Source organism: Armigeres subalbatus, chromosome 3 (genome assembly GCF_024139115.2).
Source record: "Armigeres subalbatus isolate Guangzhou_Male chromosome 3, GZ_Asu_2, whole genome shotgun sequence".
NCBI classification, from domain to species: Eukaryota; Metazoa; Arthropoda; class Insecta; order Diptera; family Culicidae; genus Armigeres; species Armigeres subalbatus.
The window spans coordinates 156779931-156799546 of NC_085141.1; the positions used below are offsets into that span (position 1 = coordinate 156779931).

General features: G+C 42.5%; 1 protein-coding gene across 1 annotated transcript in view; it reads left to right on the forward strand.

Annotated features, from left to right (window-relative positions):
* Positions 1 to 16394, forward strand: part of LOC134225140 (cytochrome P450 4d1-like) — a 35142-nt gene extending 18748 nt beyond the window's left edge. Inside the window, exons 3-5 of the mRNA XM_062704974.1 lie at positions 14520 to 14799; positions 14865 to 15662; positions 16097 to 16394. Of these exons, the coding sequence (XP_062560958.1) occupies positions 14520 to 14799; positions 14865 to 15662; positions 16097 to 16287 (1269 nt within the window). The 3' untranslated portion in view covers positions 16288 to 16394. The remainder of the gene's footprint in view (positions 1 to 14519; positions 14800 to 14864; positions 15663 to 16096) is intronic.
* The last annotated feature ends 3222 nt before the right edge of the window (positions 16395 to 19616 follow it).

Genomic DNA, 19616 nt, shown 5'->3' on the forward strand with positions numbered 1-19616 from the left:
TAAAATATAGAAATATGTAAATATGCAAATTAAATTATAACAACATGAAAGTTTAAAGATATAAGAAAGACAAAACAAATTAAAATATGAAAATAAATTTTAGAAATTATAGCAATATGAAAATATGATAGCATGTATAAAAATAGGACCATATACAGGTATAAAACATATGAAAGCATGAAAATATAAAAATAAAAAATAATCAAAATGTAAAAATATGAAAAATAAATATAATGAAATATGAAAAATAATTATAATGAAATATGGAAAATAAATATATTACAAATAAATGAAAACACGAAAGCATGGCATTGCTACGGTATATTTCGTCGTCTGGAAACTAGTGATACTCATGTTTCTTTGAAATCTCTGTCCAGATTGCTATCAGAAATCAAGGTGGGTGTAGTCCTTAATTTCAATCTATGACAAAAATGACAAAGGCATTAGCTTATCTGGCCACACTTATCTGTACCGTTACTAGGGAGAGAAGGAATAAGTACCACGGAGTTGGATATTGGGAAGGTATTCGTTGGGTCAGGATGTGCCTGTAGCTGGCAACGTGACCATGATAGAACTTACTCCGTAACACACCACGAAGAGGTATCTACCCAGCATTACGGGTAGCAATAGACACCCATATCGATCGGGCTTAAAGAGAAGAACTCGAAAATCGATGTCCAATGCCATTTCGAAATCAAAGATAGCAATTATTTGATTAAAACCATGAAATATGGGTGTCTATCGATCGGGCTTGATAAGTAAAACTCGATCGAATATCAAAAATGTTTTTCGGCCTGACAACCCTTCCGCTTTTTAATAATTTCCAGTGGAATTGCCGAAGAACTTATTATAGACAATACACAGAAATTCCTTTAAAAAAATCCGTTGAAATATTGCTTTCGGCATTGAATCTTTTCGTTTCGTCGTTGAAAACCATGACGCTTTTTTTTTTCTTCCTAAACAATGGAGGGGGAATCTGCTCAACAGACATCCTGGGTTGACCAGGAAGTGCTGGGTTAGGGGCCACCTCCAATGAGGGAGGCAGGACTGCATCCCCGACCAGCTAAACCGTTTCCATTGCCGCCAAGCCCATCATCCCTTCGGTACAACCAGAAAGTAATGCTTCAAAGGGGGGGCAGTGCATAACGCACCCTCGAGGTTAGCTGCGTGTCCTTGCAGCATCGAACATCGTGACTCGCTTTTTTAGAAGAACACCATGGTGTCGTGCCAGCGCATTGCCGGCTTTCCAGGTGGCCTTACCACCTTCGCGCCTGCTTCCCTCTGCACGACTGGTATCAAGAATGATGATGCCGCGTGCACCCCAAATTGACCTTTCTGCGATAGGGCCTATTCGCCAGCACACAGAGGGACTTGCCGACGCGGTGCCTACGCCTGCCCCAGCCTTGACGAGGACCCCTTTCCGTCCTCGGGCTCGGAACCCGCCCGGTTGACCGACGCCGCGAAAGCGACGATACCATGTTGTTCTTCGCGCGGCCACTTGTTCGATAAAAGGATCGAGTTCGACCACAGGGCACCGGTATGACCCATGAAGCCGACTCCGAACCCTTGGACCACCTCTTATTTGCGCCTGAACTAGCCATTCCTCGAGTCCACGCGCCACCTTCTGTGTAGCTCCGAGACGATTTGGACGATTGCCGATAAAACGGCGTTCCAGCCAACTTCATCTTTACACATCCTCCGGACTAAGTTGTCCGGGGTAGTGTCCAGACCACATGTGGCAAGCATGTGGTCGCGCATTGTGCGAAACGCGGGCACACGAACAACACGGGTTCCGCCGTTTCCTCTACACCTACGCACACCGGACACTCGGGCGAGGCCGAGTGTCCGAACCGGTGTAGGTACTGTCTGAAGCAACCATGGCCTGTAAGGACCTGGGTCAGGTGGAAAGTGATTTCCCCATGGCGCCTCTTGACCCACGTACCTATCTCCGGTATCAACCTATGTGTCCATCTACCCTTAGTGGAACTGTCCCACGCACGCTGCCATTTGACCATTGAGGCCAACCTGACAGTCCTACGGATGCCTCTCGTGCCGCGCATTTCGAAGCACTCTATGTCTTCACCGATAACTATGTCGATAGGCATCATACCGGTGATGACGCAAAGTGCATCGTGCGACACGGTACGGTACGCGCTCGCAACTCTTAGGCACATGAGCCTATACGTACTTTCTAACTTCGTTCTGTAGCAGTTAATACGCAGGGCCGTGCCCCAAGCTGGCCCCCATACCTCAGTATGGACAGAGCAACGCTAGCCAGAAGCTTGCGCTTGCTGGCATAAACCGCAGAGCTATTGGACATCATCCGGGACAATGCCGCTATAGCTGTGGAGGCACGCTTGCAGGCGTAATTGACGTGGCTACCAAAGGTGAGCTTATCGTCGATCATTACCCCCAAGAGTTTGATGGAGCGTTCAGAGGTGACCGTGCAGTTGCCTGCCCTTATCACCGCTTGTTGATCCGACTTTCGGTTGTTAACAACAACCACCTCAGTCTTGTGGTGAGCCAGTTCTAACTTCCTGGAACTCATCCACTCCTCCACAATTGCGATCGAGTGGGCTGCAGTCAATTCCACCTCTTCGATCGATTCGCCGTAGACCTCCAGCGTAATATCGTCAGCAAAGCCGACGATTGCCACGCCCACCGGGAACTTCAACCTCAAGACACCGTCGTACATGACGTTCCATAACACCGGACCCAGTATGGAACCTTGCGGAACCCCTGAGGTTATGTCAACGCACTTCCGACCCGCCTCCGTGTCGTATACCAGTACTCGATTCTGGAAGTAGCTTCCGAGAATCTTGTACAGGTACTCAGGAATTCTAAGACACAGGAGCGCATCTGCATTAGCTGCCCAACTGGCACTATTGAAAGCATTCCTCACGTCGAGAGTCACTACTGCACAATAGCGAACTCCCTCCTCTTACGCTGGATAGCTATCTCCGCGGATTTGGTAACCGACAAGATAGCGTCTACGGTCGACTTACCCTTTCGGAAGCCAAACTGGTTACTCGATAGACCATCCGCACCCTCCGTGCGTATCAACAACCTGTTGAGGATGATCTTCTCGAGCACCTTTCCCGCCGTGTCAAGCAGGCATATTGGTCTATATGCCGATCCCCGGTGGTTTTCCCGCTTTTGGCAATAGGACCAAGCTCTGCCTTTTCCATGCTTCAGGGAAGACTCCCTCGTCCAGGCATCTCTGCATAACAGATCTGAACATCTCGGGAGCCTCGGCAATGGCCGCTTTGATGGCCAGGTTCGGAATACCATCCGGTCCTGGCGCCTTACCTACACTAAGGGACTGTGCAATCCCCGCAAGTTCCGCCACCGTTACTCTTCCCTCGTCGGCCACCCTGGCCCGTGGCAGCTCCACAAACGGAGGCCAGGGACTTGGGTCGTGACGTGGGAAGAGCCCCTGATGATCCTCTCCAGCATCTCTGGAGACCGCTCTGTAGGGGCCATCGCCCCACGTGTCTTAGCCATTACGACCCTATAGGCGTCACCCCATGGATTCGCGTTGGCACTTTGACACAGGCCCTCGAAGCAGGCTTTTTGCTTGATCTAATCTCAGTCTTCAGAGCGGCTCTAGCAGCCACGAACGCCACCCGTCGTTCAACACGCTCCTCTTCTGTGCGTGCTCGCTGCATCCGCCTCCTTGCCCGTAGGCAGGCGCGGCGCAGGTTCGCAATTGCTTGAGTCCACCAGTAAGCCGGTGGTCTCCCATTCCTAGGGTGGACTTTCCTAGGCATGGTGGCATCGCATGCACGCGAGAGTACTGTTACCAGCTGCTCGCCGCTCAGACCGAGAGTATTGTGCTCGCGGCGGAGCGCTTCCTTAAACACCTCGTCGTCGAAGTATGATGTCTTCCACATACGAGGACTAGGCCTCGCCCCTTCTTCCATCCGCTGAATGCTGGTCGTATAGTCGATACTGTAGCGAACCGCCAGGTGGTCGCTGTGAGTGTAGCCATCATCTACCCTCCAGTTCGAACTACTCGTTTGGCCAGGGCTCCAGAACGTAACGTCGATAATCGACTCGGCACCGTTCCAGCTGTAGGTACTTTTGGTACCGACATTAGCCAAGTCCACATCCAACATGGCCAGTGATTCCAGCAGGATCTGCCCCCGTTGATTCGTGGATCGGCTTCCCCATTCCACGGCCCAAGCGTTGAAGATCCCCGCTATCACCACCGGCCTACGCCCCATCAAGTTAGCCGTCAAACAATCTAGCATTCGACCGAACTGCTCGATCGACCATCGAGGAGGCGCATAGCAGCTGCAGAAGAAGACCCCGTTGATTTTGGCAATGACGAAGCCCTCGTGTGTCGAAGACACCAACTCTTGGACTGGGTATTTCCCCGTTGTCCATATCGCCGCCATTTTAGACCCATCGGTGACCCAATTACCGTTCCTGGCGGGTACCCGGTAAGGATCTGCTATGATGGCGATATCCGTCCCCCATTCAGCAACTGTCTGACACAGCAGTTGCTGGGCTGCATCACAGTGGTTCAGGTTTAGCTGCGTTACCTGCACTGTGATTTTGCAGCACGCTTAAACGCCGGGCAATTCGAACCCCCCATGGGGTGCTTGCTGTTCGCGGCTTTGCTGAAACAAATCAAACAATTGAGAGGGATCGTGCAGCATTGTGCCTTATGTCCCTCCAATCCGCAGCGTCGACAGAGCTTGCTTCTGTCAGGGCCTTTGCAGTCCCATTGCTTGTGCCCCGGTTCCAGGCACTTGAAGCAAACTTCTGGTTGCTCATATATGCCCACAGGGCATACCGACCACCCCACCTTGACGCTCCCTAACTTGACTACCTTGGAGGCGTCCGCTGCAGGTAGCCGAACCAATGCTACCTGTGTCCCTGCCGGACCTTTCCGTAGCCGAACGGCTGCGGTGGACGCCTCCACTTCGCACTGTCGCCGCAGTGCCGTGACAAGCTCTTCGACTTCGGTGATCTCGTCCAGGTCTTTAACCCTTAGATTCACCTCCGTCGTGAGTGCCCTCACCTTGACCGTCTCGCCTAGGACTTCCTCCGCCAACTTCTTGTAGGCGGCGCCCTTTTGCGAGACGCCCCGCTTTAGCTCGAGGATCATCTCGCCCATCCGAGTACGTCTTATTCGACGTACGTCGGCGCCGAGTTCACCGAGCTTGACGTCACTCCTCATCGCCTTCAAGACGTCCGAGTACTTAGCCTCGTCCGTTTTGATGACTAGGGCATCGCCCCTGGAGCGATTGGCGCCTACCCTAGACTTCTTGCTACCCTCATTCGCCTGGGCCTTCTTTTCGGCCCTTGACGTCTTCGGTTTCCTCTTGTTCTTGACCAGGGTCCAGGAGGCGTCATCCCCCTCTATTTCCATGGTCTGGGGCGGCTGAGAGCTCTCAGCCTGCCGTAACCCCTTACCACCGTCTTTCCTGGGTGGACGGACCTTTCCAGGTCCTTCCTTCCCCAGGTTTTGGAGGTACCTGGCCGGGGTTCAGCTTCCCAGCCCCACTACCCTTGTTCGGGGTAGTAACCCTCCGCGTTTTGGAGCGGCCCCCAGGGAGCTCATCCCCTGGAGACTGTCTCCCCCGTTTTTGTGTCTGCTCCGTTAGAGCAGTCACCCCCGACGTGCCGCGAATACTTGAGCCTCAGTCTTGGTAGACTTTGGCACCACCGTCTTCGCTGGCACGCCCTCGGTCGATTCGACCTCGACCTCGGGTAGACCTCGACTCCATGGATTTCACGGGTTCGAACTTGGCCGTCCCGACCGCCGTTTCCAGCTTGGCGTCCAACATCGACTTTCGAAGTTTCTGCAAGCTCCTCTTGAGGTCCTTACTGATATTATGCTTCGATGACGCAAAGTCGATGATGGCGTCCAGCTGTTCCGTCGCCACCTCGAAGGCCGAGAGCCCATCGCGTTTGCGGTTCATCGCCTCCACAAGCCATGGGCCGTCAATAACCTCTACCGGCGTTTTTTAGCCGAGAGGAAGGTTAAGTGACCCACGCTGGCGCTGCGCACTGAGCTGCCGACTATTGCCTCTGGCCTCCTAGGCGGAGACCTGAACAACCCACCTCTTGCGAAGGGGTTGTCGCCTACACTACTACCACTAGTTGAAGAATTGTCTTGGTTTTCCATTTTGATCCCACGAGTTGCTCGGGAAAAGAGGTCCACCACGCCAGAGCACAGTGGTTCGCTCCAGAACAAAGGTTGGCCAAAACCTCAAAATGTCCCTAAAAATAGGTTTTATGTTTGTATTGTGGTTCTTCGATGGTCTTTATCACATACAGACTTAAAGATGGGTGTTGGAGCTCTACTTTGGCAATATACAGCCGTGTTTTTGGCATCCCTGGGGTAGTAAATACTTTCATTTTACTGCTAAATTCGCCTTTTGAAAACAGATCGTTTCGCAACAAAGACTATCTCACTTGCTATAAAACTGATTAGTACTATTCCATTTAATTCCACCACTTGATTGTTACTTTACAGAACCGTATTTCGACTTTAACAGTAAGGCCGTCTTCAGTGTCTCTCACTTGACTCAAGTGGTGGAATTAAATGGGATAGTACTAACCGGTACTAACTCATTTTATGACAAGTGAAGATAATCCACAAAAAAGCTATTAATAATTTTTCAAAAGTCTTATTTGCTGAATACTGTACTAAGACAAGACAAAACAAATAGTTTTATGCTGTGCTAAGACAAAACAAATATTTTTATTCGGAACATCCTCAATTATGGAATATTTTTGACAAATTTTCGGATGAGTGAATATATCTTTTCAACCAAATCAAAATTATTATAAATAATACCATCTGGCATCATGTCGGCGTTGAACGTGCATATTTTTGTTTACGTCGTATTTTCTACCGCCCCGAGAGAGAATGAGAGTAAGATGTTGAGAGATTGAGCGATATTTTGCTTAAGCCGGGAACTGGTTTGGAAGTGGGCCGGAAACGAAATCGCTATGACTGAAATGAGTGCTGGACCTCGTTAAGTTAAATCAAATAAAAGCTTTTTTAAACGATGTTTACCAAGAAAAGCTATTTTTAAGCATAAGTGAACCCCATTGCAGTACTGCACGGCCCACGAAATTTAGGAAAAGTTGCTTCCTGTCATAAATATCAATTAAATAATGCAGTCGTATGCATGTTAGGCCGGGAATGGGGTAAGAAACCCTATATGTATTTTTTTCTTCTGAATATTTTGATTGCTTTATGCAAAATTCTTCTTTTAAAATTGCAATTTTTGCTTTTTTTGTGGAAATTTTTTTTATTGTTTATGGAAATTTTGCATTATTTATGGAAATTTTATACTTGATTAATGACTTGTGAGGGAAGTCGGATTTTTTGACGTAGAACTACGTCTGTCTTTTCTATATTGGGGTACACTTTACGATTGCAAAAAATCGAAAAACGTCACAAAAATATGATAGACTTTGTTCGTTAATATCTCAGCCATTTTTCGATGGATTCTCAATTTTCTTGGACAACGCTTCATTCCCGATGTACACTAAAGTCGTTTTTTACGCGTTTTATTTTTCCACGAATCGCTTTTTATGCAATTTTTTTCACTAGAATTTCGGGATGAATGCGATACATATTTTGGAATTTATGCGCTTTTTAACGTTGTTTTAATTTACGCGGCCTATATCCTTCGCGTAAAAGCTGACTACAGTGTGTTACAATATTTATGTATGATTATTTACAACTGAACACTTGCTAACAGTTTAGCAATCGGTTTTGGTGAATCAGTCAAACTCGTAAGTGCATCGCAAGCTTCTTCTTCCATAGCACTACATTCCAACTGGAACATGGCCTGCTTTTCTTTTCTATTAGAATAAGGAAAATAAGTTCAAAAGTAGCATTTACCAATTCTTCGAATCGAGATACAATTATCGAACGACTTTTACTCTCTAGGGAGTATTTATCAATTGATAATTTGGATATGTGTTCGCTTAAGAGTGTTGTTCATCATCGATTATTTGAAAATTTTATTTTCATTATCCTTTTCAAATTTTGTTCTAAAAATTATATACATTACCATGGTTTGTAATGCTCACTCAATCTCAGCAGACAATCACGTAGTTCAACGTCACCTTTGCGTACAACCCGATTGGGCTGCACCTTTGAGTTTTTCCTTTTTTGGAAAAGGTGTTTAATTTTGATACACATAGTTAAGTTAGCCATTTTAAGGTGTTTTATGTGATATTGCGAAAAAAGATTTGGCTAGCGGTGGGACTTGAACCCACACCATTTCATTAAGTACACGGACGTATTGCCAATTATACAATAGCTGCCCTTGCGCGAAGTTGTTCCAAAACCAGCTAATAACGATGGGATATAAGTCAATTCCCCGTATCCATCAAATCTGCTTTGACAAAATTTCACACCTTTTCTCACCACCCAGCTATGTATGTATGTTAAACAACAGTCGGTTGCGTTTGAATCACAAACATGTGCTTCTTTTTGTCATATTGAGGTGGGTTTGCTTCTGCAACGACAATAGAGGGTCGTTGGCGTCGGTGCACAGTGGTTCGCTCCAGAACAAAGGTTGGCCAAAACCTCAAAATGTCCCTAAAAATAGGTTTTATGTTTGTATTGTGGTTCTTCGATGGTCTTTATCACATACAGACTTAAAGATGGGTGTTGGAGCTCTACTTTGGCAATATACAGCCGTGTTTTTGGCATCCCTGGGGTAGTAAATACTTTCATTTTACTGCTAAATTCGCCTTTTGAAAACAGATCGTTTCGCAACAAAGACTATCTCACTTGCTATAAAACTAGTTAGTACTATTCCATTTAATTCCACCACTTGATTGTTAGTTTACAGAACCGTATTTCGACTTTAACAGTAAGGCCGTCTTCAGTGTCTCTCACTTGACTCAAGTGGTGGAATTAAATGGGATAGTACTAAGCGGTACTAACTCATTTTACGACAAGTGAAGATAATCCACAAAAAAGGTATTAATAATTTTTCAAAAGTCTTATTTGCTGAATACTGTACTAAGACAAGACAAAACAAATAGTATTATGCTGTGCTAAGACAAAACAAATATTTTTATTCGGAACATCCTCAATTATGGAATATTTTTGACAAAATGTTGTATTTAATTTTTTCATTAATTGATTCATTAATTTGAATGACAAACGAACAACTTTTATTGCCACTGTATACTTACATTTGTATTCTTTATATTCTTGATTCGAAACAGGCTTTCTTTTTTGCTCATTTCAAGGTATCTGTCTTTTCTATAATAATGAGCACTAGCAGAATAACTATTTTCACAAAAATCTCAGAACCAACATTCTCTATTGCTGCCAAGAAGAGTGTGTTACAGCTCAAACATTTAAACTTGAAACTCTTGATATGTAGAATCACTGTAATGGCAAAGTATTGAACAATGCCAATTTGCTAAAAAATACTATGAAAATGAAATGAAAATCATTTTCTGCTATAGAAAAGTTTTCAGCATGATTACGTAATTCGGATTATTAGACATGAACAAAATCCAGACAATAAAATTCATTTGAAAGAATTTTAAAATTCGTTGATTCGCAAATGTCAGGAGAAAGTTTTGGAAGTAAGAAATTTTGTGTGTTGTATCTTCTAGCCGTTTGGGAAGAAAACTACTCAATAATTTCATTTACAGCAATAAAAATATTCAAATAAAAATGTACAAATGATTCCGTCATTGAGTTATCGCTTTCATTACACATGTTTTAAATGTTATATAATAGAGCTTGCTGACGTTTGATCATCTTTCTCTTGCACGCGCACAGAGTAAATAGGATTTGTTTTGAAAACAAATCCTATCCCCTCCGTACGCGTGCAAGAGAAAGATGATTAAAGGTTCCCCCAAACACACGCGACACGACAGTCGCGACGCGATTCTATCGCGTGGCGACAGCGATTCTGTCGCCGTTGGTATGGAAGCGTAAATAGAGTGTTGCCTGCAGCGACCCAACGATAGAACCGCGGCGACTAGTTGTCGCCGTCCCGGCGATGAAATCGCAGGTTTAGGGGAGCCTTAACGCCAGCAAGCCTTATTAGGTTCTGCAGCATGACGTCACGAATGAATTCGGTCCTCGTCGAATGAACTTTTTTTGACAGTTCAGTAGTACTTTCCACTGACTCCGACAAGATTCAAGTTCGTGATTGGTTAGCTGCCCCCGAGTCCAACGCGAAGTACTACTAATCAGTCATCAGTTTGAGGTTAGATACAGACGCTGCAGAACCTAATTATATCAAACGTTTCAACTTCAATCAAATAATTAAAAAAGGCATTTTTAAGGTTCTTGTGAACAAAAAATGCGCATTTGTAAGGTTTTAGTTAGAAATAGATCGAAAATACTATGTACATTTCGAACTAAACGGTTAAAAGAGCAGCTTATCGCAACTTTTCGCAAAACAAAATAGTGATTAATAGAAAGCTATTGCTTGAAGCTTTGTAATGAGCATAGAATCATTGCGGGCACTCATCGGCGCCTATACTTTTGGACAACTTCAATCTGAAAAATTTGAGTATTCTAATTAATTTTATATTTAAAGTTAACTTAAGTTGAGTTCTGGCACCTATATTTGACATAGACATATTATTTAAGACCCTGACAATGCGGTCTTGAAATAATATTGGGGTTAGCGATGTAGTTGAAGCCGTGCGATGCTGATCTAAACGCGTTGTCAAACAGCGTTTTCATACGAAAATCAGCATTCATGTTGAATTCAAAATGATGTAACAAAGTCAAAACTCAACAAAACTACTTCAAACTTTGAATTTGAATCACGTAAGTATTCTATAAAATGAGAAAAATATAATTCCGACTGAAACACGAATTTCGATTTTTGAGGTTTTGGCTGCTCTCGAACCATTGTGCAGAGCCCAGCATGACGCTGTAAGGGACAATTACTGTGGGGGGTGCCCAGGTACCCCACAGGCTCCGTTAAAGGCCTAGCTTATTATTTCACCCCCCCTGGCCATGCATCCCCTCGGCACGGGTCGCTTGACGCCTTGGGATTAGGGGTTAGGGACGATGGTCCCGGTCTAACTCGCAGTGGCCATGGGGAGGGGTCGTCAAGCCCTTGGACAAAGTCCCTGCTGCCCCATGACACTTGTCTTCTGCTGCTTGTACATGTTATTCACCTATACATAAATAATACTGTGAAAACTTGCATTTGTCAATACAAATTTTCAGCTAAAAGCTCTATTTTTATATAAGTGCACTCGCACAACCATTCGACGGCAAAAACTATCCCCTATCAGCTGGACGCCATCATCGACTTTGCGTCATCGAAGCATAATATCAGTAAGGACCTCAAGAGGAGCTTGCAGAAACTTCGAAAGTCGATGTTGGACGCCAAGCTGGAAACGGCGGTCGGGACGGCCAAGTTCGAACCCGTGAAATCCATGGAGTCGAGGTCTACCCAGACTGAGGCCCAAGAATGCGCGGATTTGGGCGAGGTCGAATCGACCGAGGGCGTGCCAGCGAAGACGGTGGTGCCAAAGTCTACCAAGACTGAGGCTCAAGTATTCGCAGGCACGTCGGGGGTGGCTGCTCCAAAGGAGCAGACACAAAAACGGGGGAGACAGTCTCCAGGGGATGAGCTCCCTGGGGGCCGCCCCAAAACGCGGAGGGTTACTACCCCGAACAAGGGTAGTGGGGCTGGGAAGCTGAACCCCGGCCAGGTACCTCCAAAACCCGGGGAGGAAGGACCTGGAAAGGTCCGTCCACCCAGGAAAGACGGTGGTAAGGGGTTACGGCAGGCTGAGAGCTCTCAGCCGCCCCAGCCTTGTCGCTGAGTCTGGTGTTAAATGCAAGGCGCGAAAACCCGAAGGTAGGAATAAAATTTTGGGAGTTAAACGCAATACCGAAAATTTTTTGTGAAAATAAAAAAGTACTAGGAAATTCTGAAGAGTTTTAGTGGAAATTTAAAAAAAAATCCATGGAAACACCGAAGAATTTCCCATATAAATTTGAAAAAAAATCGCCTGCCAGTTCTGTATAACTTTCTAGGGAAATTTTTGGTTGAAATCCAAAGAATGTTCTTCTGGAATCTACATATTTGAACAATCTCCTGCGGAAAGTCTAAAGAATTTTTCGCGGAAATTTCATAAAATTTCTCTGAAAAATTCCAGATATATTGCCGTGAAAACCCTATTTGAAGGGTTCTTGCAGATATTTCAAAGAATTTCGTATGTAAATTCTGTATAATACTCAATAGTCGATCTATTACGTGGACATTCTGAATAATTTTCTGAAGAAATTTGAAACAATTTCCCGTAAAAAAAGGAATAATTTCTCATGTGAATTTCGAAGAATTTTCCGCAGAATATATTCCAAACAATTTTACTTTGAATTCAAAAGAGCTTCCCTGGAAACTTCGAAGAAATTCTTTTGAAAACTTCAAAGTAGTTCCCGTGGAAAATCAGAAAATAATTTCCAATTTTTTTTTTAAAACCTAGATAGTTTTTTAGGGAAATTCATCAGATTTTTTCGGCGTTTTTTAAAATGTTCTCTCCTTAATATTTTGTATATATTATTAAAAAATAAACGCAAAAAAAATGCCACGCCGATCCACGCCGCCTGCTGAAATAGCTTCCGACGTGACGCCGAAAACGCCGCCGACGATTTTAGGACCAGCGCACACCTCTAACCCATATTACATGGTTTTACGACAAATAATTGGTCCATATGGCCGCCATCTTGAATTCCGGTCCGCCATCTTGGATTTCAAAATGGTGTTGGATTGGATATTTATTTTCGAGTTCTATTCATCAAATACGATCGATAGACACCCATATTACATGGTTTTACGTCAAATACACACTTAAACGCTGGATTTGATTTCGATAATTTAAATTGACGAACTTGGTCGGTAAATTACTATTTTACTGATATATCGTTTCTATATTCGCATTGCCGAAAATCGGTTAAGAATAATAAGCACCGAAATTCGGTAATCTATTTTGCGATCCGAATCGGTAAAATAATATATTTGCCGAGATTCGGAAAAATGTGAAATGTCAAAATCGAAGTTGTCACAAGAACAAAAGGCCAAAGGGGAAAAAGGAAAAAGTAAATTCAGCTACGTGGTTGCTTGCCGACAGATAACATTATGTGTACGTTTTGCCTTTCTCGTACAACTAAGTTGTACCGAAAGGCTATCATTTCACTCCGAAAACGAACTTTTTATAGAAGCCTCTGAGACCCATAGTATTATATACCAATCGATTCAGCTCGACGAGCTGAGCACATGTCTGTCTGTCCGTGTGTATGTATGTGTGTATGTGTGTGTGTGTGTGTGTATGTGTGTGTATGTGTGTGCACAAAAGCTATAAAAACATTAGACAACTTTTCGTATAGTAATCCTTAACCGATTTTCTCGCAACAAATTTCATTCGACAGGGGACAAAGCCTTGTTAATCACTATTGAATTTTATAACGATCGGTCATTGCGTTTAAAAGTTATGAAGAAAATGGTACATCGGACCATATAAACCCCATATAAGGTTGGTGTCTTAACTAAATGCGAGAAAGGCACCACCAACGCTAGGTGGATTAATCTGGGTTTTTTCAATCATACCTGTGCGATTAATAGTTAAAAACGTTAATAATAATTGAATAATTTAATCCAGGATTTAATCCCTTGTATAGTAAAATTGAATAATATATTTTTTCAGAGGTCTCTGTGTTGTTACCTGGGTTGTTACTCAATAAACCAAACGTTAAGCGCCGATGTAGGAATAATGTACATTGGTGTCAACGGTTGCACGTGAGAAGAATCAAAATTGTTGTATTGAAGAAGGCGTAAAATGCAGCATTTCCAAATTTTTGTTTAAAATGGGTTTAATAAAGTGATTAAATATCGAACTGTTAAGCATGTATTTAGGTTAATTTGTTTCAGAAATAAATGTATTTACGTTTCATATTAAATTTTAATTTTTTGTATTCTTCTTGAAAAACAAAAGAAAAACAATAATTTCCTGAATCTCGGTAAAAATATATGACGAGATTTTCGGTAATACAATTACCGATATGCCCGGCAAATTTTGATAGTTGGCATGATTTCACGTTTTGCAGCCCAGTCGGCAACTTGAATTTTTAACGAGATTTTTACCGAGCTCTCAGCTGTTGGATTCTCGGCAATATGTTTTGCCGGCCTCGGCGAAAAAAATTAAGTGTGTAGTTGGTTCATATGGCTACCATCTTGAATTTCGGTCCGCCATCTTGGATTTCAAAATGACGTCGAACATCGGTTTTCGAGTTCTGCTTATCAAGCATATTCGATATAATTTCATATTCGGTTTTATATTTGGCAAATATTTGGTCGCAATACGCATACTCGGGAATCATATTGTAATTTGCTGCTATTCTGCTGCACACCATGATGCCGGTGCGGTTCGGAGAGTGTAGCATGGAACACCGCGGTGATTTATTCATCCCTGCACCCCACACGCAATTTTGATTTTTTTTCGATGTAGAGACGGCATGCATTTAATGATCTTATGTTTTGCAGACCATCCTGACCAACAAAAACTTGACGAACAAATCGGGTGAATATGGCTACCTTTCGAACTGGTTAGGTGACGGTTTGCTGCTCAGTAAACGGAATAAATGGCACGCTCGACGAAAAGCGATCACTCCAGCGTTTCACTTCAAGATACTCGAACAGTTTGTCGACGTATTCGATCGCAATGCCGCTGAACTGGTGGACGTTCTAGGAAAGCATGCCGACAGTGGTAAAACGTTCGATATTTTTCCATACGTGCTGTTGTACGCTCTGGATGTTATATGTGGTGAGTGCGATAGGTAAATATAATGAAACTGACAGGATCAATTAATAAATTATTTTCCGTTTTAGAAAGCGCAATGGGGACATCAGTGAACGCTCTCCGCAATGCCGATTCTGAATATGTTCTGGCAGTCAAAGAGGCAGCAAACGTATCGATCAGGCGCATGTTCGACTTCGTACGCCGAACGCCAATGTTTTATTTAACCCCCAGCTACCAAAGGCTAAGAAAAGCACTAAAAGTTCTTCATGGATACACGGATAACGTCATTAAATTCCGTAGGAGAGAACTTACGAACAAAACCCATGATAAACGTACAGATTCAGATGATTTTGGATCAAGAAGAAAAGATGCATTCCTCGATATGCTCCTACAAACAAGTATCAATGGCAAACCGTTGACCGATTTGGAAATCCGAGAAGAAGTGGATACTTTCATGTTTGAAGGACACGACACGACGGCTTCGGCGGTGGTCTTCACCCTTTTCAATATTGCCAAGCACCCCGCGATACAACAAAAAGTGTACGACGAGATTGAGTCGATTTTAGGAAAGGACCCTTTGAAACCAATTGCGTTATCGGATTTGCATGATCTTTCCTATCTGGAGATGGTAATCAAGGAAACACTCAGGCTGTACCCATCGGTACCATTGATTGGTCGGAGGTGCGTTGAAGAGACCACCATTGAAGGGAAAACTGTACCGGCCGGTGCCAATATTATCATCGGTGTCTTCTTCATGGGTCGGGATCCCAACTATTTCGAAAATCCACTGGAGTTTATTCCAGAACGGTTTTCCGGGGAAACATCAGTGGAAAAGTTTAACCCGTACAAATACATCCCGTTCAGTGCCGGTCCCCGAAACTGTATTGGTGAGTAATATTGGAAAAAAGTAGAGCAAAACTAGTCAGAGGCTTTAGATAAGGTTTTCATAAATTGAAGTTGAAATGGTTTTGGGGACAAAGGTGGTGTTTGAAAGAGATAGCTTCACAACATTGGTGGTAGAATGTATTTCCTCGTATGGATAAATCATGTTATATGACGATGTATGAAAAGTGACGAAGTGGCGTTGCACCCTCAGTGCAGTAGTCACAGAAATTAAATGCTGGTCCACATGCATAACAGCTAAAAGTAGTGATGATTGGATTATTTTGCACAAAACTGAAACAGTTGGTGCATTTTGATTTGTCTTTGTGTTCGCCTGACTGATCTAATTACATCAGACTTGACTTAAAGAACTTTTATTCGCATCCTACTAAATATCATTTATGGTGTTGGCAAAAATAATACATTTTTTTCATTCTAGGTCAGAAGTTCGCTCTCAACGAAATGAAAAGTGTGATATCGAAACTTTTACGCCACTATGAATTCATCCTACCGGCTGGCAATACCAACGAACCTCTGCTCGCATCTGAGTTGATTCTGAAACCCCACCACGGAGTTCCACTACAGATCAGACGCAGAGGTCTCTTGCCCTTTAAGGACCAACATTCCTGAAAAGGCTTATGTACCATGGGCCTTTGCTCTTGTTGATATATGTATAAGTAGAATTCAAAAATAAATAAAGAATACAACCGAATCACCGTGCTGATTTAACTAATTAATCAATCTGCTACTATTTCCATCACAAATAGAACCGGCTGAGAATACAACCAAAGATCACCGTGCTGATTTAACTAATTAATCAATCTGCTACAATTTCCATCACAAATAGAACCGGCTGAGAATAACCTTCGCCTTAGAACTCAACGTAATGCTGTCGCCACACCGCCGCCGTCGACGACCTACCGTTGAACTTGACCGTGGGGTAGGAACTTGTTTTCCTCTAAAGGTTTGTCTCGAAGCGGCAACGTTCTAACAAAACAAGTACCCGCGTAAGGTGCAATCGTTTGTGCTTGATCGGTGCACTGTGGGTACGCGTCAACTTGCATTCAATTTCGTAAGCTTGCAAAAGTCGATTTAGCACTAATTTGTTTCTACAATTGATAGTATTGATAAAAGTTTTATTATTTGGAATGTTTATAAAGCAGCACTGGATTTTCTTTTCTGCAATAAATTACATTCAATTATTTGTGTGTTTTCTATTTCCTTACGGAATTTTCTAGATTGATTCACATTAACTAGAAAAATCCAGTGAACTGGTTTGTTGGATCTTTGTTGATTATGAATGATTCTATAATTAAAACCGGTTCGTAGCTTGTTTCCAAAATGAATTGAGTGTCGTCTATCCACACCGGTCTGACAACGTACAAAAACAGTGACACATATCTCGACAAAAACAAAACTACAGCTGTTTTTCTCCCATCGATAATATTGTACCGCTCATAATAAAATCTACTCTTCCGCTCATTTTTAGTCGCAACGAAAGATAAGCGCCAGATAGTCGCCTAAGAAAAACATACCTCCAGAAAAAAGCTACTTTGATATTTTTGAAAATTTAATCGCCACGTGGTCGATTCTGACGGTGAATGCTTTGGTAGCACGTGCTTTTTGTAATTTTTTTGATAAATTTTCCACATCCATGAGAGCCTTGGAAAATGATCACGAAAGTTGTGCGTAGAATACATGTGCGTAGAAGCTTTTGGTGATGAATCTCTGAATGGCTTTATGCGTATAGTGGCTAATGGTAGTAATAGTCGTGCTGGATAAATCGTAGATGCGTTCGTTATCGATCAATTTCATTTTTTAAGGTGATTATACAATGAATCCCGTGGCGAATTTCATATTCATTTACTCCCATTTATAATAGCCTAACTGACTTAATAATTTTCGTACAATGCAGAAATTTGAGTCGATTGTTCAGTATAAGTAAACAAATGATCTACAAATTGTTTCAGCATCATGCGCGTTACGATTCTTTCAGCTCCTGCTCTTGAAAAAGTACTGAAAACAGTACGTGGTTTCCAAGATGGCCGATATATGGCATTGTTGTATAATCACCTTAAGAAAATGTTTAAAATTTCAAAGTTTCCACAACTTGATTGCCTACAGAAGTAAACCGAGCTACGTCGAAGGAACATTGACAATTAATGATTTATAAAAAGGACCAGCGTTCTGGCTTAAGAACAGTGCGATATGAGACCTTCATTCTCAACTCAGATTCCTCTAAGAACCCAACGATCTACCTGTAGGTTCCTACCTTTGAAGTGAGTATAGGCTTTGCAACAGTCGAAAGGACGTTTAGTAAAAGATATTTCAGTTACCAGATAAAGATTGTCGCTGTCGTCGCTGTCCGGAACATCTTTTGCTGGCGAGGATAGGGGAGCTAAATACCAAAGAAGGAAAATCCATACGGTTTGACAGCTTGGTACCCAACATGTTCCGGACAGCAGAACAAAGGGAACCGAAGCGACAATCTTTATCTAGTAGCTAAAATATCTTTTCGTTTAGTCGAATGATGAGCAAATTGAAACTTCTGGAGACTATGGTAGACTATAGAAAGAAAAATGAAAACCTAAAACAATAGCAAAATGCCGATGTGGAAATATAACCTATTCTACTTTCGGCACAAGCTCAAAAACAAATTATATCAATGTTATTTTTCCAAAAACTTCATAGTAGTCGGCTTTGGGACATTTCATTGATTGACATTTGGTCGAGGTCATTACATTTTTTTCATTTTATCTGCTACAAACATGTTGAGGTAATTGTTGTGAACATTTCAAATTGCGATAATTCAGAAGTAAAACACAAATCATGTCAACAGATGGCTATGTTTATATCTAAACATTGATAATGATACATTTTTAACCGAAAACATCATCAATTAATTAATTTCCATTACGATTGATTTCCAAAATGCGCGGCAGGCGATCACTGTCCTATTCTGTTGCTGTTTGGTACAAACGCTAGTTGCGAGTTGAGTTTGTCCCAACATTTACAAGAGAGGATAATTACATTGTTGTCATTGGAAAAGTGATAGTTTTACATTTGCTGCATACAATAAATAATTCAGTATAAAATTCTCGTTCAACCATAATTTGTAAAACCTAATTTCAACCAAATAGCCATACGACCTAATGTCTATTCGACGTAATGTCTTTTCGACCAAGTGTCATTCGACGAAACATCATTCAACTAAATATCTTTTTTCCAGGTGGTATAGATTTATTGTAGTTGGTTAGAGGAGTTCGTCAAAGTCAGTATCCTGTCGGAAACATTTACCGTAACTATTATTATTATTCATTAATTTTATGAACGATTCTTTGATTAATATTAGAACAATAATTTTGTGGTTTTATAAAACATCGCAATAAATCATTCAGTTTTTTTTTAATTATTAGTGACTCAAGTTTTTTTTCTTTCAAACATACATTCGACGAAAGGACATTCAACGAGATGTATCAGGATTATTCATTCGACAATCTGCTTCCGACTAAAGTTCCATTCGACCAAATGTCCATTGGACCAAATGTCGATTCGACGTAATGTCCTTTCAACCAAACGTCATTCGACTAAATGTACGAGGAATCTTTGTCCTTTCGACCAATTGTACGTAATGTAATATAATGTCTTTTTGACCAAACGTTATTCGACTAAATGTCCTACGTCTTTAGTGGACTGAAAATTAATTTTCGACTAAATGTCCATTTGACGTAATTTCCTTTCGATCAAGCTTTATTCGACTAAATGTCATTTGACGAGATGTCGTCCTCTGCTTCTATGGCTCTTCGTTCCAACAAGAACTTGGGACATTCGGAGCGATGTGCGATGGAGTAAGTTCAGAGAAATCATTCAGGGCATTTGAAAGCGGCATCAGCAGCATCCAACCAAAAAGCAATTTGCTTAGCCCTTCAAACGACAATAGCGAGGGGGCAAGCTGACGA